The sequence below is a fragment of the Etheostoma spectabile genome, unplaced genomic scaffold (assembly GCF_008692095.1).
Source record: "Etheostoma spectabile isolate EspeVRDwgs_2016 unplaced genomic scaffold, UIUC_Espe_1.0 scaffold00001416, whole genome shotgun sequence".
Taxonomy (NCBI): domain Eukaryota; kingdom Metazoa; phylum Chordata; class Actinopteri; order Perciformes; family Percidae; genus Etheostoma; species Etheostoma spectabile.
Window position 1 is genome coordinate 25,491 of NW_022602749.1, and position 21,482 is coordinate 46,972.

At 42.5% G+C, this 21,482-nt stretch overlaps 1 protein-coding gene across 1 annotated transcript in view; it reads right to left on the minus strand.

The window, feature by feature from the left end:
* LOC116675020 (uncharacterized) overlaps positions 1-21,482 on the minus strand; it is a 130,958-nt gene that overhangs the window by 17,036 nt on the left and 92,440 nt on the right. The window contains exons 61-71 of the mRNA XM_032507143.1: positions 20,583-20,738; positions 19,998-20,239; positions 14,852-16,919; positions 13,432-13,766; positions 12,656-12,800; positions 8,030-8,230; positions 6,396-6,655; positions 5,746-5,908; positions 2,682-2,837; positions 1,983-2,123; positions 655-831 (exon numbers count right to left, since the gene is read on the minus strand). Coding sequence (XP_032363034.1) covers positions 655-831; positions 1,983-2,123; positions 2,682-2,837; positions 5,746-5,908; positions 6,396-6,655; positions 8,030-8,230; positions 12,656-12,800; positions 13,432-13,766; positions 14,852-16,919; positions 19,998-20,239; positions 20,583-20,738 — 4,044 coding nt within the window. The remainder of the gene's footprint in view (positions 1-654; positions 832-1,982; positions 2,124-2,681; positions 2,838-5,745; positions 5,909-6,395; positions 6,656-8,029; positions 8,231-12,655; positions 12,801-13,431; positions 13,767-14,851; positions 16,920-19,997; positions 20,240-20,582; positions 20,739-21,482) is intronic.

Here is a 21,482-nt window from a genome sequence, read left to right on the forward strand (position 1 = left end):
TGATATGTTGCTATCAGCTGGCACCTATTACAACTTATCCACTTTGGGTAGCAAATTTAGTTTGCAAATGTTTGCTTGAATGTTGTGCAATTCAGTGCCAAAATGAATGGAAACACCTTAAAATGCATGAAATATTTGCAAAATTGCATGAATGTTTTTAATGAACTTTGATAATGAGATAATTTGATTGACAAGTGGATGGAAACTTAGCTACCAACTATAACAAGCTCTGACACACAATTGTACTATCTGAAATAGCATCTTTTGAGGCGGTCAGAAATTACAAATCACATCACATAAATTTCACAACTAAGTAGGTATTACTGCGTGGGATAAGAAGTTGCAATGCTTGTGAGAAGGGCATTATGAATGTTTCCCAATGATACTGTTAAATTGAGATACACATAAGATAACATCAGATGTTTGACAGTATAAATATTAAATTAAATAACAGTTCTGGGCTGCGTGATTTAAGAATTACAACAGCACCAACGGAAACCTGTCATCACACATCCATCTGTTGTTTGACACCAAACAAATTTGGAGACACGACAGCATGTAGTTACGACTCAGAAATCATACACAGATAACACTACACACAAGCAGTTGTAAAAGAGAAAAAAGAGGCTTGAGGGGAGCCGAAGGCATCCTGACCTTGCTGAGGAGGGTGGTCCTCTGCTCCGCCTGTTTGGCCAGCTGGGAGTGGAACTGCTGGACCTCCACCAGTCTCTCAGTGAGGGTCAGCACCTCTTCTGGCTTTTCCAAGTCCTGCATGTCCACCTCCAGCGCTGCGACACACGAGTGCCACAAGTCCAGCTCATCCCACACACGCTGAGCACACACATGCACTCAGATATCAGGATGTTTGGATGATTTATTGACTTTAACATGACAAAATTCTCATTGCCTTGACTTTAAAGCATTTTTTTTTGCACGTCTCACGCAACGCTGTCATTTTAACCTTTGTTTCTGTCTGCAGCGGCCCTATGCAGCTCTCACCTCAGCTGCATCTCACAGGCGTAACCTGCTACCTAGAGCTTTTTTTACACTTAAAGATGCAGTAGGTAAGACTTATTAAAAGGTCCCATGGCATGAAAATTTCACTTTATGAGGTTTCGCCTGCTTCTGGTCCCCCAGTAGCTAAAAATGGTAATAGGTGTAAACTGAGCCCTGGGTATCCTGGTTTGCCTTTGAGAAAATGAAAGCTCAGATGGGCCAATCCGTAACATTGCCCCTTATGAGGTTTTAAGGGGTAACTGTACCTCCTCTTTCTCTGCTTTGCCCTCCCAGAGAATTTGGCCCACCCATGGGAGAAAGGACCCCCCCCTCAAATGCAACAGACTCAGAAATAACACATACTAAGGAAAGCTCATTGTGGGACTGGCTCTAGAGCTGTAATTCTGCACCAAAGGCTGAATTTTGGGAAGGAGACTTCAGATATGGTATTAGGGGATCACTAAGGTCTAGATAAAACAGACTTCAGACACAAACAAGGACATTACTAAATTGCTACAATTTAATACATATTCATTGTATTGATCATTATTTTATCTTTTTTGTAGCAAAGGGCTGGAGTCAAACCCAGGCCCGCTGCGTCAAGGAGTAAACCTCTATACGTAGGCGCACACTCTTGGCGGCCATTATTTTATCAAATAATCTTTTCTTTTCTTATCTGACCTTGTTCTTTGATTTGATTGTTTCTGATGGCATGTTTTATACTTTATTGCTGTTCATTTATAGATTCTGTATTGTGTAATAGTTATCTTAATGTGAAAAGCCTTTTGAAGTTTAAAGATTTCTTTTTGTCCTTTCCTCTCTCAAAGTATATCAGAGGCATAGGATCAAGAGGGGGAAACATTGTTGAGTGTGAGATCAGGATCTACATGTAGCTAAACTGCACACTGCACGGAAACCCTTTTATTCTAGTATCTGTACTAAGTCAGATGTCAGAGTGGTAATGATCCAGCCAGGTTACTACCCACCTTCTGAGTGATCTTTGCCACAGTCACATTGGGACTTCTCTGATCAAGTCTTTTCTGAACTGATGTGAGGCCAGCCTGGACCTCAGACAGCTTCGCCCCCAGCCTGTGGACGGGACCGCTCATCTTCACTGCCTCTCCCACCTCGAGTGCAAACATCAACAATTACAAAAGGAAACATGTTTTGCTTCTCAAGCCAGATCTATAAAAGTCTTTGATTTGTTGTCCCAAACATTTGATTATCATTTTTCCTCCTGTAATCTCCTTTAAGTCATTCTTAAGTAATTGTTAATTTCTTACACTGCACTGTAACATTTTTTAACTATAAAATGCACCTGCTGTTTTATCTCATCACTGCCCCCCTCCCATGTACAATTCTTATTTATTCATCTATTTATTTTAAATCTCATGCCCTAAATGTATGAAATGTCTTGTTTTGTATTTTAAAAATGTCTTTTGCTGAACAAAAGAGATTTTGTTTTATGTTACCATATACAATGACAATAAAGGATATCTCATTTTATAATATTTTTCAGAAATTCCAATGTGTAACACCCCTCCCTGTATTACGGTAACAAGACTCTTTAACCCTATTTTTCAACTTTGTGTTTTTTTGTGATTTATTGTGTTATGCTCATTGTTAAAACCCAAATGAATTCTTGCACTTTACATCAGCTATGTTAAAATCAAAGTCTTGTGTACCTTTACTTCTACTTGCTGCAGTGAGTGTGTGACCTGCTGCAGCTGGCTGTCAATCTCCACCGGGACTGGAGTGAACATGTCTGAGTACTTGATCTTTAGGCTCTCCATGATGCGCTGCAGCAAAGCCTTCTGGTTACAGAGCTCGCTGTGAACCTCCTAAAACCAGAGAGAGAAGAGTTGTGTAAATGAACAGGACATGGAAAACCAAATAAGCAAGGAAAACTATTAAGTCTAAAAAGAGAAAGAGGAAACTGAAGGCAGACAAAGCTTTGTGCTCAGCAGCAAAATAAAAAACCTTTTCACAAAGTGCCACAAATCAGCTTAGTGAAAGACAACACTTACTTCAAAAAACACTTGTGTGCAGATGGTTGCAGTCAGTGTGAGCCCTCACTCTTCTACAAGCTTTTACAGTAGCAACAGTAAGCAATTGTGTCATTTTTCAGCGCAATAGTGAAAATCTTGCCGTATTTTGAAACAAAAGGACAAAGACATTGATCTTATCTAGTGTGTATCTCTCACTGAACAAGCTTGTAAGCTCTCCCTTTCCCAATAGTTCAAGGGAACTATTTTCAACAAGATTCTTAATATGATAAGAAAATTCAAATGTGCAGAGGAGACTACCTGGGTCTGAATATGTCCGATGGTCTGCTGAAGAGGGAGGTGCATCTTGTTAACTACGGTAAACTGAGTGAGCGAGCGTGTGTGTGTGTTAAAAAAGATGGTAGGAAGAGAGGGTATAGGGAGACAGTTTTGCATAAGAGAGTGGGACCCGGTGAGTGCAAAGTGTGTATGCATGAGTGTGTGTTTGTTCTTGTACGTCCGTCTTTGTATTTACTAATTTGTATTTTAAGAAATTTAAAAGTAGGGACATTTTAGGAAAGTCTGTACACTTTAGGAAAACGGTGATGATTTAAGAAATCTGTAGATTGTAAGAAATTTTAGAAAAGCGTGTACATATAACTAAGATAATTTTAGAAAAATATGGAGATTTTTAGGAAAGTCTTTTACAATTTGGTAATAGAAGGTCGTTTTAGGAAAGTCTGTGCATTATAGGAAGATGAGGACATTTTTGTTAACTGAGGGCCTCACTTCTTGAAAATTATATTTGAAGGTTTAGACATGGTTACAATATGATTTGCATTGAGGTTAGAGAATGTATTATGTCTATGAGTGTCCTCACAAGTGCAGTACAATTGTATTGTATGTGTGTGTGTGTGTGTGTGTGTGTGTGTTTTTGTGTCCATGGAATGACTTGGCTACAAAGGCCACCTGGAAGATCCACTTACAACACTGAACAAAAGGTGTCGAGTAAAAGAGGAGGGGAGAGGGGAGTGGGAGTGATGGGGAGTCTTTCATCAACACAGACCTTCTGCAAAGAGGAAGGGAAGTTTGTGTGTGTGTGTGTGTGTGTGTGTGTGTGTGTGTGTGTGTGTGTGTGTGTGTGTGTGTGTGTGTGTGTGTGTGTGTGTGTGTGTGCGCGTGTGTGTGTGTGTGTGTGTGTGTGTGTGCGCGTGTGTGGGTGTGTGCGTTGGTGTGTGTGTGTGTGTGTGTGGATGGGGAGATGTTGGCCTCTGTTCAGGTTTGGGGACAAAGGGCAGAGTGATTATGCAAGTTGGTGGGTTCATAGAAGTGAACAGCAACCAGCGTCCAGGCCTGAGGCCAACGGTTAGATTAAGACTCATTTACTGGGCACTTGCAGCAACCGCACAATCAACAGCCTATTTCTCTCTGCTTCAATTTCATAACTTTGAAAAGCTTTTGGTCCGTTGGAGCCTTGTAAATTGATAAATTAAATGGTTATTATATAATAGCCTTTTATCACCCGTTTTTTTGTTTTTGTTTTAACATTCAATTTTAACATCTCAAAAACTCATTTACTTAGTCTTTGTAACCAGTTGAGCTTTATGAGCTTCAATAACACAATAATTTTATTAAAACTAAGTTGTGTGAAATGTTTGTTTAGACACTTTAATAAGCAATTCATGTTGTTTAGTTTAAAAACAGTATAGTGTGGTTAAAACTTGCTATTTACATTATTTAAAGGAAATTATTTACAGCTTATATGTGAGAAATGTACACAACATACAACAGAATATTGAGCAATAAACAGTTCACAGTAAAAGACAAGCACTTTTGGTCGTCATTCCAGGCCACTACGCTACACAACCCCCTGTATGCACTGTATGGTAATTAAACTGGTCATAATGTTTAAAATGCATCATTTTCAGTGTGTAGATGTTGAGATGTCTTTGGGCTGGAGATTTTTCCCACTGAATGTTAAGACATTCATGCGCTCTTTATAAAAATAGCAGAGAACTATAATGTTTTTAGAGTGTGTACAAATGCATCATTGTGTTTTCAGTTCAGGCAATGAAACTGTCGTCTCTCATTAGAGACTTGCTATTTACACTCTGCTGGCTATTGGCTACAGAGAGAGACCTACTCCAACTCTGAGCACACTGTGATGTGCTGTTGAGATGAAGGGCCTGTGAGGTCAGGAAACACTCAGAGGTCTTGCCAGGAGTCCAGGGGGGCTGCTTGTTATTGAGAAATACTTACAATGCTTTACATTTCAAATTTTCTTTTTCATCTATAGGATACATACCTGCTCTGTAAATCACATCCTGTGTCCTTTTCCAAGATAGACAGAGTACTGTAAGTATTATGGAAAACTTCTTTCCATATAGCTACTCAATTCATTTTAAACCATAGTTGCATAAAGCAGTAAGGTCACTGTGACATCTGACTATACTCGTGAGACTTGCTTTTCAAGTCAAAAGTCACATACGTATACATATTGCCAAAACAAAACAAAAGAAGGTATGGAAAAGAAGGTAGATTAAAAATCCTCTCGCAGTGTGTCTGTGGGTCCTGAAGTGATTCTCAGAGAGTAACAACAGTGATTTAAGTTATACTGAATATATGAATATACCTAACAAGTGGGAGCGATAGCAACTCAAAGTATACTTAATGTTCCACCAGAAATAGTTTGCAAACAACTGCTAAATGTTTTTAAAAATTGCTGCACCTCTGGAAACTTTCTGTAAACAGAGGAGTGTCCCACCTGAAGCTCCTCCGTGCTGCTGCTGCTCTGCTCCATCTCTGACAGAAGAACATCCGCAGCCTCCAGCCAAACCCGGATGCCCTGCAGCTCCACCCGGACCTTTTCTCTCTCCTCCAGCTCTATCCTGGCTGCCTTCAAACCCTCCCTGCTTCTCTGCTTCACACTGGGAAAACACACAGACACATACAGTACGTCCAACAATTCAAACAATTTGATTTAACAACTTTATAGCCTCCTACCTTAGAGTTTACATTGACAATAACATCTACCAATAAATTCAAAACACTGAGCCTAATGGCAGTTTAAGTTGACAGTGTAAATGTTTTTAAATACTGCCCAACCTCAGAGGCACTGCAGGCTATGGCCGACCCACTTTCCTCTGATTGCTTATTCAGGTGTAGCAGGGCTTATGGGTAATTGAGTTCTTTGTTTATTTATACATTTACAAAAAGACAGAAATGGAATGTTTGTAGGAAAAGTATCAGCATCGACTGTTTAACATGAGACTTAAAGGCAGGAAATGTACACATGATGGAAATGATCCTCTATATAAATAAAAGGGTCATTTAAGGGTCAAAGGATTTAGAATTGGACTAGATGTTTACCATAAGTCTTCAGCCACAGGAAGTGCATCTCAAACAGCACCTTACCTGCCGTATCGAGCCTGTATGACCTGCAGCTGTTGACAGAGTGGAGTGGGCGGAGCCTGCTCCAGGTGGGCAGGGACACCCAGCAGCCTGGCAGTGCGCAGTTCCAGTGCCGACAGGGCTCGATTTTCACAGTCCAGTCTGTCCTGGTACTGTTCCAAGGACTGCAGCAGGTCTTGCAGGTCCTCGGTGGAGGCCTTCACCTGGGAGCCATCAGGGAGCTCTGCCTCCACCTGCTGCAAGAGGGCTGAGGCCTTCTCCACCTGAGAGCAGAGACAGAGTCTTAATAGTTTAATAATTCTTATTGGCAATATGAGCAAACAAAGTAATGTAAAACAGTTTTTTTCCTAACTCAGAATCTGCATTTGGGGGGTGACTATGCAGGACAGACACACTTCCTAGGCTTAGAATTACGATAGGAACCTCTGAAAACACAACAACGTTGCCGTCCTCTCCACCTTACTGAACACACTATAATTTGCTTAGAATTACAACAACAATCGCTAATCATACTGAGAACTCACGGTCCTCCCGATTTACAGCCCCCCTCTCTTGGTTGAAAATAACTCACCATTGTCGGCTACGGACGCTGAGGAGGCTCTACGTTATAAACAGCTGTGGCCCGCTTGCCTGATCCTCCGGTAACGTTAGCAGCTCACAGGGTTAGCATGTCTGCCTTAGCCAGGACCAGTTGGGATCACTTCACTGGCTGTGTCTCACTTGTTTTTTGCAAGTAACTAACAAGAGTACTCCAGTTATATAATTTAATGTGAGTGCACAAATGTTGAAATGACATAAAATTCACATTGACTACTCATTCCGTTTTTTATTAAACTGGCAGGTTTTTGAATGTGTTTAGGCAGGACGTTTAGAGTGACACTCACCTAAAAAAGTAAACAAGCAGAGGGATGACATAATCTGCTTGACAGAGATGGCGGTTTAAGGTACAGCTCCTGGCCCAAGTTTGACAAATAGTTGTTTTAAATGGTTCCAAATGTGAAATTCTATCACTTTGTGATCGATAGTCATTTAAAGCAGAATGGCAAACGAGAACAAACCCCAACATGGCGATTTGTGTGCCACTGCAGAGGCATTACTGGAGAAAAAGAAGATTCCTTGAACCACGTTTTTTGCAAATCTTGTCTTAGTGTATTGTTTGTAATTGTTTGTTTGAATATATACAAAAAAAATTGATCACAAAAAAAAGTAAACAAACAAAGTTAGTCCTCCAAGCTAAAGCATGCTAATTACTATAGCAGTCTGAACTGAGACCAGCACACTTTTATTAACTCATATATATTGACAACGGTAGCTTGGGTAGCACAATAGCTGTGTGCTAATAGTTGCTGTGGCTCAGTGGTAGAGCTGTTGCCTGCCAACTGGAAGGTTGATAGTTTGATCCCTGGCCCTGCAGCCCCATGTTAAAGTGGTGGCCGCAGTGTATAAATGTGTGTGAATGGTGAATAGTACTATGTAAATGCTTGGAATAGTTGTTAAGATGTGAAAAGCGCTATATAAATACAGTCCATTTACACATGTACCGCTAGCTTCACTTAACGCTGCCCTTACTGAACATTTATTCAATCAGTTACAGCTGCCGTTTGATCCCAGATACTTTGTAATGTATTGTTACTTACACTGTTAGTGATTTCACTCCATTCTGCAATTCTCCGTTCACTACGAGCTGTCAGCAGTTGTGTGTAGCAATGTAGTCTTGATAAGCGTTTCCAAACAGCAACCATGGCAGCTTCTTTGCCTCCACGACAGCTCTGCTCTGAGCACCACTCCTTCAGCTCTGCCAGACGACTCTGCAGGGACTCCACCTCCTCAGACAGAACCTGCACACGAGAGAGTCAATCTGTTACGACAGGTTTGTAAGTGAACGTAGTTAGTACTGACGTGATGAATGAGGGGTGGAGGTGTTTGTGAACACTGTTTCAACCCAGTACTGCATACTTGTGGAGAAGATTCAAATTGAGATTGATTTTGGAAGGAAGAAGAAGGAAGCAAGCACACTGCAGGCTAACGCCGGAAAGCCACGCTTACACACGGAAAACACTATTGGAGAGAAAGACTTTTTATGATTGAAGAGACATTTTCTTGTTTCCCACAACACAGCCCGAGCAGGCTGGAGCTCCAGATGACCGACGCTAGCAGGCCTGGCTTCAGAATGTGGAACAACAAAGTGGCTGGGTGACTCAGTTTAAAGCAGCAAACATCTCTAGGAGTCGAGTACAGGATAGGAGACAATATATTTAACGTTACGAGCCAGGTTAACCTTTAGAAGCTGTATTTCTTTATTCTACAAGCCTAGGTTAGCTTAGCTTTGTAACTACGTTTACGTACCGTTCACATTTTTATTGGTACCGATAAACGATAGCGTTACTGGAAATATGGTTCTGGTACCCAACGGTACTTTTTTTTTAGTACTTTCTACTACTTCCTATTACTATAACATCTTGTTATGTAGTTAGAACATTTTACACTCTAAACTAAATAAACATAAATAAAACCCCTCTCTCTCTCCTTCCAAACTTGTCCCTACAACCTATTAAATTAAATAATTACTAATTTCTTACTAACTAATTTCTTTTTGTATATGTGTATTAATCTTTTTTAGCCTGTTTTACTTCCATGATTAAAGGGTTCCCTGGTGTTTCACAGTTCTCCAGGAGGATAGTCAGGGGCAGAAAGTACCCCAGTGTCACCAATCATGCTCAAAAAAGCAACAAATAAAGCCTGTATTCTCGCATCCAAACTTAGAGCCATGCGCAAAATGCTTCTCTCAAAACACAATAAAACCCAAGGTCAGTTCCCATCAATCCCTGCAGGGGAGCGCACGCTCCTTCCAGGACAGAGCGCTCCCTCCGGCTGTAAAGGTGACGTCACTGCAGTGCAACTCCGGGATTTCCCTCTCTGCTCGAGCGGACCGGTGACGCATATGCGCAGTTCACCCATGGGTTTTGTCCACTATTTGTCAGGGGTACAGGCTACAGTTTGCTATGAAACCATCCAGATTCAACGGTGTGTTAGTTTCAATGAAGAAAGGGGATGCAGCACAAGTCCTAGAGGACAAAATAACCTCCCTATTAAACAAACAAGCAATCAGAGCAAGGAAACGCATCAAGGGTTTTGTACCCACTATTTCCTCATTCCCAAGAAAGGGAGCTTGTCACTTTACCCGATTTTAGATCCCCATGTGTTAAACAGACAGCTATGAAAATACACGTTCAAGATTAACACACGAAGTGCTCTGAAGTTTAATCCACCAGGGGGATTGGTTGGGGACGATAGATCTTTCAGATGCATATTTCAACATCCCCATTAATCCTGCACACAGAACATTTCTCAGGTTTGCGTATCAGGGCAGAGCCAAAAAATACCAAGCTGTCCCATTTGGGCTGTCGTTAGCACCGAGGGTGTTCACAAAGTGTGTGGAGGCAGCGCTGTTTCCGTTAGGGAGAAGCGGTCTCTGAATATTTTTGTATATAGATGACTATATGGTCTGCTCCCACTTTCAGGAGCGGGCAGTCAGAAATTCCACTACGATGATAAAGCACCTCAGGGATTTGGGGTAAACTGGGCAAATAGCCGAGTAGAACCTGCGCAATGTACGGTATATTTGGGTTTCAAAATCCTTCTCCTACCGCGCCATGCTATCGGAGGGGAGATTATCATCTCTAGTGCAATGTCTCTCCCTTTTCCAGTTGAGCAAAGCCGTGCCATTCAGACTGTGCCTGCGCCTGCTTGGCCTTATGGCGTCAGTAGTGTCTGTGGAACATTGGGGCTTTAATGATTACAGATTTTCAGCATTGGGTTGCCCACGCCGTCATCTCAACCGAAGGGTGAAAATAACTCTGGTGTGTGGCATCCCTCCACCCATGGAGCGAGACGGCGGGTTTCACATAAGGTGTTCCGCTAGGGGTGGTGTCATGACAACAGACACGTCCCTGTCAGGATGGGGAGCGACGCTGTTAGGAGAACGGTGAATGGCACATGAAACCGGATGTTTGGCCACGCTCACATAAATGGCTTGTAGTTTCTCCAAGGTTGTCATGCTTTAGTGAAAACAGACAATTCTACTGTGGTTGTGTACATCAACCGCGAGGGGGGCATGCGCTCACTGTAGCTGCACAAGTTGTCCAGTGTTCTTCTCTCTGTCAGGCGTAAATGCACCGCTGGGTGTGGATGCTCTGGCTCACCGATGGCCAAATGTGCTACTCTATGCATCCCACCCTCAGTCTGATCCCCCCACCTCAGTCCTGACCTTCCCCACCCTAGCTAGGGTGAGGGGACAGGGCATGTTGCTAATCCTGATAGTGGCCTTCCAAGCATTAGGTAGCTGAGATAATACAGCTCCTGGCAGGAGACCCATGGCCTCTCCTCATATGCAGAGACCTTCTCTCCCAAGCGGGCGGGGAAATCTATCACCCTCACCGAGACTGTGTAGCGCTCTGGGCTTGACCCGTGAGAGTTGGAACCTGAATGCATCAGGCCTGAGACCATTCAGACTGCACAGGCCGCATCCACCCACTCTCTTTACAGTGGAAAGTGGCGGGGTTTTGAGGAGTGGTGCGCCAATTAAGGCATACTTAACTGCTGCTTCAGCTTGTCACGTGGGTTTTGGGGATAAGGTGGGGCAACATCCAATAGTTTGTTGTTTTATGAAAGGGGCATGCCGCAAGCTCAGTTTCCGGGCCCCTGGTTCCTCTGTGGGATTTGTCAGTCGTATTAGATCTCTGATCACCTGTTTCATCCCTTCATCCCTACTACCAAAGTTTGTCTCTCTTAAAACAGCTTTCTCTTGGCTTTAACCATTGCAAAGTGCGTAAGTGGTTTACATACTTGGTCTCTTTGCCATACCTGTCTGCAGTTTGGCCCGGGGCTCTCTATAGTCTGTTTGTGGCCCAACCTTGCCTAAGATAGTGGAGTCAGCCTACAGGAAAAAAGAGGCGGGTGAAAAGAGTCCCTCGGTGGAGCTCTCCACCAAGGGACTCTTTTCACCCGCCTCTTTTCTCCTCAAAAGAGGAGCAAAGACTTCACATGTTATGTCCTGTTTGTGTTCTGCACATGTATGTCATTTATGCGTCAGACGGCTGGGTTCAGAAAAGCAGATCAGCTGTTTGTGTCCTGGGCCCCATAAGGGTCAAGCCATTGTCAGAGGCTGTCCCACTGGATTGTGGAGGCCATATCATTGGCCTATGAGTATAAAGGTTTGCAGGCCCCCCAGGGCCTGAGAGCTCATTTCACAAGGGGCATGGCCACTTTATGGGCCCTTTTCAGGGGTGTGTCTATAAAAGAAATTTGTGCAGCGGCAAGCCGGGCTACGCCTCACACTTTTGTGAGGTTTTAAAGGCTGGATGTTTTTGGCACAGGCTGTGCTGGAGGCTACGACGCCGGGGTCAGTGTGACTCTCGGTTCAATATGATTTTGGCTTCAAGCGATTCGTGCAATCAAGGAGTGGTCTATATCTCCAATAGAGAAACACCGAACAAAGTTAGAAAAATAACTTTAGGTTACTTAACGTATGTGATAACAGAGTGAAGTGTTTCACAGTGTTTCATGTCCCTCCTTGCAGAGACACAGAAAGAAATCCATCTGGAATGATTTGTAAGGAGCTGGTCAACTGTGATTATATGAGGGGGCATGGCCCTAGCACAGTTCAACCTGTCTGTCACGGACAGATTTGGTGTCATTGAAGATTCCATAGTTGGTCACGCCAAGGTAATTCCCATAGTGAAACCCCTCACTCTGTTATCAAAGAACCAGGGTTACGTTAAGTAACCTAAAGTTTTTAATTGGTCTTTAATGTTTTGTGTAAAACAAAACAGCCTTGTTGCTGAAAGGTGCTGTAGAAATAAAGTTGCCTTGCCTTACAACCTCAGCCTGTCAGTAAGTCACCAGGGCAGAGAAACCCCTGTTGTACCTGGTTGTCTCAGAGGAAGTGTAACATCAACAGCACTGTGACCGCTTTTTCCTCGCCATTAATATCATATCACAGTGAATGGTGTCTGCGTGAAGTTGTTGAAAAATTGTAACCACACATCACTTTATCGGCATTGCCGTGACTCACTGTGACTTCAACAAAACTGCAGAGCCGACGTAGTATGCTCGAGTTTACTCCGTCTGCACCCCTGCGCGTGTCGGAGCTCTGCTTTAATGCTTGAATGCTTTACTGATCTCACTTTCTGAGATAACTTTTACTTCAAAACATAAAGTGGTGAATGATACGTGTCCCTGGAGTAGTGAAGTCTGATACGTACTTTGAGCTTGGTTTGCTGGTCAATGCAGTCAGTGAGACAGGTGACCTTTTGACAGATGAACTGGGAGAGGCTGTTCTCTGCGCTCTTCACACTCTGGATGATCTCATCTTGCCACTGGGTGTATTTTCTGTGATGTTCTGCGCAACTGAAAGATGGAGTTTCAGAACTGTTAATGTCTAAGAAGAAAAAGATATGGCTTCAGTTCACATTCAAAAACATAGTTGAATGGACAGAATGAGAGAGAGATGGGGGATGACATGCAGCAAAGGGCCGCAGGTCAAATTCAAACTCGGGCCAATGCAAAGGCCTCAGTCTACATGGGGTGCACATTCTTACTGGATGAGCAAGCTTTACACAAGAGTTTTGATAAATAATCATCAATAATGTGGATACAATGACTAAGTGGGTAAAGGCAGATAATAGACAAGCTAGAACAGCCTGATAAGTTCAGAAAATAACATTGCTTTATAACAAGGAAAAGACAACACTTTGTATCATATTACGATATTCAAAATTTAAGATGATATCTATCCTCATATATTGATGATCCCAGCCCTACATGAAGGTTATACATATTATTATTACATTTTAGTGTTTGTAAGATAAAGCTTTAGTATACCAACATAATCACATGGGGTGAGTGGTCTGTATGGTTATCAAAGTAGGACATAAAATACATTTTATTTATTTTCTTTGGACATACAAGTACAAACTGGCATCTTTAAGACTTTTATGAGAAGCTTGAATAATCAGACTTTCATCTATGAGGCTATTACCTGCTGAGACACTCCAGTCGTATGTGTCCCTTTGCCTGAAGAGTGGACATCCTCACCAGGAGCTGGCTGAGAATTGTCTCCTGAAGCTGCTCCACCTTCTGGGGGGACAGGTAAGGGTGCAGGGTAACCTGGCTCTGGAGCCGCTCCACATGGGTCTGGAACTGCTGCTGTAGTGAGGCTAAAGCTTGCTGGGTTTCCTCCAGCCGTCCGGAACAGAGTCCAGCAGAGCCCTGTGGCGGCAGCAGAGAGATCTGGATGTCCCTCAGGAACTGTGCTGCTTGTTGAACAGCACACGTGTAGCCTCTCAGAGACTCCTTAGCCTGGCAGATGTTCTCCTAAGATATAATAAACAGACAATTTGTTTACAGTTGTCAGTCCATTTTGTAGATGTTTTTGACCATATTATCCATGTCAATTAGAATTTGTCACAGCTTTGTTTAACAGAGTGTGCACACAACTGTGCTAAGTAGTGTTGTAGTCAAGATTACCTAAACCCAGACCAATTCATCACCAAGACCAGAGTGTATCTAGACTGAGACAAGACCAAGACTTTGAGGGGAGGAGACCTAGTCAAGACCAGTGTGAGTCCCGCACTGTAAGCCATGATAAAATATGGAAAATAGTAATCATAGGGACTCCTCAAATTCATCTGAAAGATCCACATTCCCATAAAAAACACCCACAGAAAACAAATTTGGATTTATTTTTTTTCATTCACAATTTGGCTGACATCTCCCCGAGATGTCTAGAGCTTCTTCTCCTGTCTCCCGCATTCACTTTCTCGGGAATGCGGGGTGGAAAGAGGTAAACAGTAACAAATGTCAAATTAGAAACGTCAAGCTACTGGTTGCTTTTGAGGCAGGTAGTTTTACATCCCATCACGGTAACGATAACATATAAATCTGAATATGTGTAAAATAAAAGTAGTAAATCCAGAGTCTCCTTTATCTGAGGCCGAGACAGGAGCGATTCTGAGATTAGATCTTCAAAAAGCAGTCTTAAATACTACATCACTAGTAGTACAGTATGAATAAGATTTTAGCTTCAGATAAAGCTTGAATTCTGACCTGGTGTCAAAGGTTTTGAATCTGTTACTAAACTAGTTATTTAGTGGGCCTGGAAAATTGCTGACTGACTGTGCCTTGACTGAGGCACAAAAGTTATGTCCAGAACACTATCTTAGTATGTGAAAATAAGGGAATGAACTTGTTTTAAGCTGCAGATTACAGGATGGGTGGGTTTCACTTTGTAATGATGAATAAAATAGTTGTCAGAAAAAGAAAGATATTGTAAATTAACTTGCAAATGCTTCTCTATAATTGTTTATATTTCATTAAAAGTCATTGGCAAACTAAAAACATTTCAATATAAAAAATAAAACATTTTTTTCATTAAAAAAAACAAGAACAGCACAACTTGCCATTTGTGAGTCACATTCACAGAGGACTGCATTCTTTAAGTCTATCAGATCTTGGGATCCATGTCCTTGTCTCTTTCCCTTCTTTTGCTCTAGAACCTCCAGTGCTCTCATTCTGGACTCTACAGTCTTTTTCAAATACAGGATCCTCTGGTATTCATTGTTAATTTCTGTTTCATTTGGCTCCAACATGGGGAGTTTCTGGAGCTCTTGCTGCTTCTTCCAGAGGAAGGTCTGAGTGGCTGCCTTCTCTGAGGCCAGATCCAGATCCTTCAGCAGGTTCCACTCCATGATGCTGAGATTGTTGTAGAGCATCATCTCCAAGGTGTCAAGGCTCCCTTCGTTTTGTTTCAGTCTCTGCTGCTCTGTGCTCAACTGTGACGGGTAAAGATCAGTGGAGATCATCTGGAGTTTGGAGCCAGCCTCCTCAGACATATACTTTATAAGAGGAACTTGGACGAGGAGGGTCTGACAGACTTGGTACTTCTCGGCCAGCGCCAGGCTGTCATCTTTGGCCTGACGGACTTGCTCCTGAATGTTCTCCCTAAGGTCTTCCACACACTGCCTGTTATTCAGGTACCTCTCATGACCTCTCGCTTTCATTTCCAAGGTGACCATTTTGCTGAGAAGTTCAGAAATTATTGAGTACAGTTCCCTCATCTTTTCCTGGGGGATAAACCGTTGCAGAAGGTCAATCTGGGACTTGTGCTCCAAAATCATGTGTTTCGAAGGCTCCAAAGCTTGCAGGGACTCGCTCGTGATGGGGAACCTGTATCTACTCAGATCTACTAACATCTGCCTCAGGCTTGTTTCTATGGCGACCAGGTTTTTCTTACTGGAATCTAGAGTCTGGGTGAGTTCGTCCAGCTCTTTTTTGTTGGCCTTCTCATAGCTACTGATGGCTCTGATGTCCTTCTGGAGGTTGGTAAGCTTGTCAAAAAGCTGACAGTTCTCTGTGATGCTGAGTTCAGAGGCAATGTCTTTACTCTTCATTAGAAGAGCCTCACAGACAGCGGCCTGCTTCTCAGCCTCAGCCAGGGTCTCTTGGATCTGACGAACTCTGCGGTCCAGTTCAGCTGGGCTCCTAAGCTCACTGTCTGGACTCCTGGATGCCTCTCTGGACAGATGAGCCAAAACCCAGGAGTCTAGGTCAGCAATCTGCTCTGACAGCTTCTCTCTGGTTTGCAGTCCGGACTCTATTTCTCTAACAGCCTTGGCTAGCTTCTCAGTCGTCCACTTTGAGAGTTCTTGGAGGGATTTCAGAGAGGACCGCACCGTGGGCACCTCCTCAGTCTCGTCCAGCTGTGGAAGAAGATCGGTCACCTCCTCTACCAGTGTTTCCAGTTGTCCCTGTTTGGCCATGACCTTAGATTGCAGCTTCTTCAGATCTCTGAGCTGCCGGTGCACCTCTTCGGGGAGGAGAGCGACCCTTTTCCTCCGGCCATCAATCTCACTTTCTGTCTGCTTTGCCCAGACGAGGCCATCCCTCATCACCACCATAATTTTCTCCATGATGACGTTGCTGCTGCTCTGAGTTTGAGAAGACACTAGTTCCTCTGTGTTGCAAAGTTGGTGTTTGACGCTCTGAAGCCCCTGCTGTATCTCTGTTGTATCCTTCTCCCTCTGTGAGCTGAGGAGTAGCACCTCCAATAGCTGCTGCAGATGACGGTATTTTTGCCAGGCAGCTTTAACCTCAGCATTTGCCACCATCAGCTGCTGCGCCTTCTTGCAGTTCCACTGATTAACTGAAGTAGACTTTTCTTCAAGATCTTTGCCGATTGTCTCCAAATGTTCCTGAAGATCTGATATTGCCGAGCAAAGGCTGCTGGTCTCATGAAAATAGACATTTGTGTGATACAATGCTCTTTCCAAAGTTCTTTCCAGGCCTCTCCACTTCTCTTGCAGGTTCTTCTGCTCAGTCTGTGCGAGTGCTTGCTTAGACCAGCTAAGGTGGGGGTATAACTTGGTATGGGTCACGAGCAACTCCCCAAGTACTGTTCTGTTCTCCTCCATACTCCTCTGTAAGGAGCCCAGTCGCTCTGCCTCCTTGGAACTGCTCTCCTCTGGGGACCTGAAAGAAAAACAGTTAACAGTTGTTAAAGATGAACAAGATATGAGTGTGAGGGAGTGTGTTAAGAGTTACATTTCATTTAATGTTAACATACAAAATGACACACTCCTATTCTTTCGGTCTCTGCCAATTTTTAGCCTTGACTCAGTCTTGCTCCTTCTTAGTTCGCTATAGAGAGAGAGTGCGTTTACATCCCACCCCCACCAGAAGGAAAACAACTCTTTGCTCTCCATTCACTTGTTTTGTATGAAGATTGCTCCTTGTTAATTCTGTCTGCTAGCAAACAGAAAAACACCTTAAAATTGCTGTGTAATGATATGCACTATTAACAATGTAATAAATACATCACTTAAGTTTTCATAAGCTGAAAAAACCAAAAAAAAAGTGGTAAAAGTGGGTACAGACATGGGGAATCAGCAGGTTAGGTAAGGGAATCCTTAGGTTAGTTTATTTTAGTTTAGTTTATTAGTTCATAATGTCATGGACAGTCCCCCTTAATTAACTGTGCAATAAAAGGAGCAGCTTTAGCCTCTACAGCTAATTTACAGTTGTAGTCCCCGGCCAGCTGACAACAGGCATCTTAAAATAGAATGATTAACAGATTTAAATGACTTACATTACATCTATAAAAATAGCAGGCATAAGGAAAAAGGGTAACATACAAAGAATTGGCACTTAAACAAACAAGCACAGATAATGGCACTGGCATTAAAACAGTCCATGCAGTAAAGACAATATGAATTAGAATTTAAGAGAAATAAAAAGAAAAAAGTCTCAGAGGCCACATTGAAAGCACATACAAGACATAACGGAATCAGGCAACAGAGATGGAGCAACAGCAACAATGACTATGTCACATGGAACACACATCATATCTGACAGCTTAATTTGTGCATTAATAGTTATTGGACAGCCATGTTTTAAGGTGTGTTGTAAAGGCGGAATAGGCATTTCTTTGATAGTAGTGGCCAATGAATTCCAGTTATGTATATCCGTAACAGAAAATGATAATTGGCCAAATGTGCTTTTTCTGAATGGAATTAGAAGGTCACCTTGTGCGGGGCTTCTAGTAATCTGATTACTGTTGTTACGTTGGGTTATGATAGAGTTCAAACGAGGAGGAGCAGTGTTATGCAGAATTTTGTAGACCAGACAGATGTTTTTGTATTCAACTCAGCAGTTTACGGTTATTTACGATAATACAGCGATGCAAGCTTTTTGACTTCTGGTCCAAAACTTTGAGTGTTTTCTTGTAAAGAGTAGCTAATGGCTTTAATGATCAGCTGTTAGTGTCACAAAGCCACAGATGGGGAAGTGGTTTTTCAGGAGGCTTCATTTTCTTTTCCTCTCCCTCTCCTCATTCTTTTTCCCTCTCTCACAATGCTGTGTGTGTGCCGGCCGCTCTTGGGATGGCTCGCGGCTTCAGGAAATCTCGAATCACTCACCTGTTTCCCATGGCCCATCAGCACAGCGTCTTAAATGTCCCATAGCATGACAATTTAACTTTATGACGTTTTGTAACAATAATATGAATCCCCCCAGCCTGCCTATGGTCCACCCAGTGGCTAGAAATGGCGATAGGTGTAAACTGAGCCCTGGGCATCCTGCTCTGCCTTTGAGAAAATTAAAGCTTAGATGGGCCAATCTTGATTACTTCCCCTTTCTCTGCTTTGTCCGCCCAGAGAATTTGGCCCACCCATGAGAGAGAGCCATCATAGCTTTCAAATGAGCAAAGTGGCAGCTGGTGAAGGCCAACTGCCTCAAAAGCTACAGACTCAGAAATGGCACATACTAAGGAAAGCTCATTGTGGGACTGGCTCTAGTGGCTGTAATTCTGCACAGAGGCTGAATTTTGGGAAAGAGACTTCAGATATGGTATTAAATGGACTGTATTCATTTTTAGGGGACCACTTAGGTCTATCTTAAAGCCTTCAAAGAGCACCCTGTTATGGGACCTTGAAGCTGTGGCTGCTCTCTGTTCTTTGCAGGATTGTTAAGTCTAGTAGATTAATCCAGCTAGTATCAGTATCTGAATTGTTTGTATTCCGATGTTTTTTGCCTTATCTGCCTTAATCCTATTTTTGCACTCTTAAGGAAACCACTCAGTTCTGCTGTTTTTCGACCTTACACGACTATTCACCTGCCATCACCAGCCTGCATGCTTTGTCATCCCTGCCTGTGTCAACTGCCTGCTCTGTTGCCTGAGACAATTCCTTTATCAGCCCCGTTCAGCTATTCTCCAGTTTATGAATAAACTATTTTTAATCTTTGAACTGTCTATTTGTCTGCTTTTGGGTTCTAAGACACAAATTCTGACAGTTAGTTTGTCCCCAACTTGTCAGACAATATGTTAGATGTGACATAATCATGGCATCCATAAATTATTTGGAAGCATTAAAAGTCATTTCTAATATATGATATTTAATATAAAATTTGCTAGGCTAAACTTGACTTATTATTATTGCACACTTTCTTAATATGTGCTTTTAAAGCAAGATTAGAGTCGATAATAATGCCCAGATCCTTAAATTGTGGCACAATCATAATGTTTTCGGTTATTTTTGACACAATGTCACATTGTCTTTTTGTGAAAAACATTCCTACATTAAGTTGAAGCGAAGAACGATTTAGCCAATCGGTGATCTGATCCACAGCTGTGGTGAGTTTGGCGGCCGCCAGATGTTTTGTCTTGACATGCACATATACTACGGTGTTGTCTGCATATGAAGTGTTTGGACTTCAGTGCAAACAAACGGCAAATCATTAATATATAAACTAAACAAAAGGGGGCGAAGTATCAATCCTTGCTTGCTAACACATAGTCAACATTAGTTTACTAACAGCTAACGTGTCATCTCTGTTAGACATGGGTTGCTTAAATAATAATCCTCTGGCAAATCTAAAGTGTTTAGCTAGCTACAGGCACTTTGTTAGCGTGTCAGCCTTTTGTTGCATATTGTTGCGCCAATTATTTTCCCCTCCGGTGGGCCTGGCTTTCAGAGTATGACGCCATGCGTTCTATTTCTATGCAACCTATTGTATAGTCCCTTAAACTGTAACCTTCAGATGAGTACTCACATTCTGACAGCATCCAATTCTGCTGTCAGTCTTTCCAGCGTGGTCCTGGCTGCTTTGATCTGTCTGCAGTGATCAGTCACCAGCAGCAGCTGGGCCTCTTTACTCTGGATGACAGCAGCTGCATCCTGGGCAACAGTGCTCCACTGGTCCTCCACATGCTCCAGAGCATCCTTGTTCTCAGCATCAGCTCCTCTCAGCTGAGAGAGCAATGACACCTGGTCCTGGGCAGTCTCTTGGCATTGCTGTACTCAAGAAGAGAAAGTAAACACAATTATTCAAACCCTGTACTTTTGATAGAAATGTTTTTTAAGATTATCTTATTGTTACCTACACACAAGTAAAATGCTATGACTGTTTATTTTAACCATTACCATTGTAATTGTCTATTGCAATTATTTTGACAAATGTGTATTGTTGTTATATGTAATATCCACCTTTGGAACAGGCTGGTACAGAAAAGCATTAGAGATGTCCAATTTATTAGGTAGTTTGGCATTATAACCCAACCTGCTGTGCACCAATATTTATGTATCAATCTGTTGCCTGCATTTTTTTATTTCTGTAGTTAGTCATTTGGAATCGCACCTGAGCCTCCTTCAGCTGCTGGGACATGGCTGTTGGGTTGAGCTCAGCTGGGCGGTTCTTGCAGCTCAGGACTTGAGAAACCAGTCTGCTTAGACGGTTATCCAGATCAATGGTGGATGTAATCAGAGCCTCTGGGGCATCCTCAAGTGCTTTACCCTAAACACACAGAAACACTTCAGAGTCTGGAGTCTCAAAATTCCAGTTAATGGCCAAATGGGTTTTGGTCAAGTCCAAACATTATCTAATTTAAAGCAATAGTGTGGGACAGAGATGTTCACAAGTGATTTTTTTGGAAGTCCAAGTCAAGTCTCAAGTCTTTGAGCTCGAGTCCAAATCAAGTCTCAAGTCTTTAAGGGGTAAGTTCAAGTCAAGTCTCAAGTCTTTTGCAACAAGTCTAAGTCAAGTCTCTCTTGCCATCTGATCTGTCCCTAACACTGTATTGCTAAATCTTAAGAATTCAAGCATGTCCTGTTGCTACCATCCATACTGTACAGTATCAAAATTAGTTGTAGGATAACATTATGGGCTCTACTTAACACATCCCTCTAGCCCTCGGACCTGGTGAAATATTAACCTAAGTCTGTCATCATATGGATAAAACTATAAAGATACAATTTGCCTGTTCCCAGGATTAGCACAACACTTTGCGATGATTAGCTTGTCACAATATTTGCTAAATGTTATGTCTCTATCACTCAAAAAATGTCTAATGTCAAAGTGGAAACCAAGAAAATAGTGGCAGCATCACACCAGTTACAGAACAACACTGATGCATCTCAGTATCAGTCCAAATTACGCACAATAAGCAGTTTGAACTCACTGAAGTAATGCCATTTCATTTCTAAGTGTTAGTACGCTCAGTGAAACCGAGTCTAGCGCAAGGGAGATCCGACTCAGAGG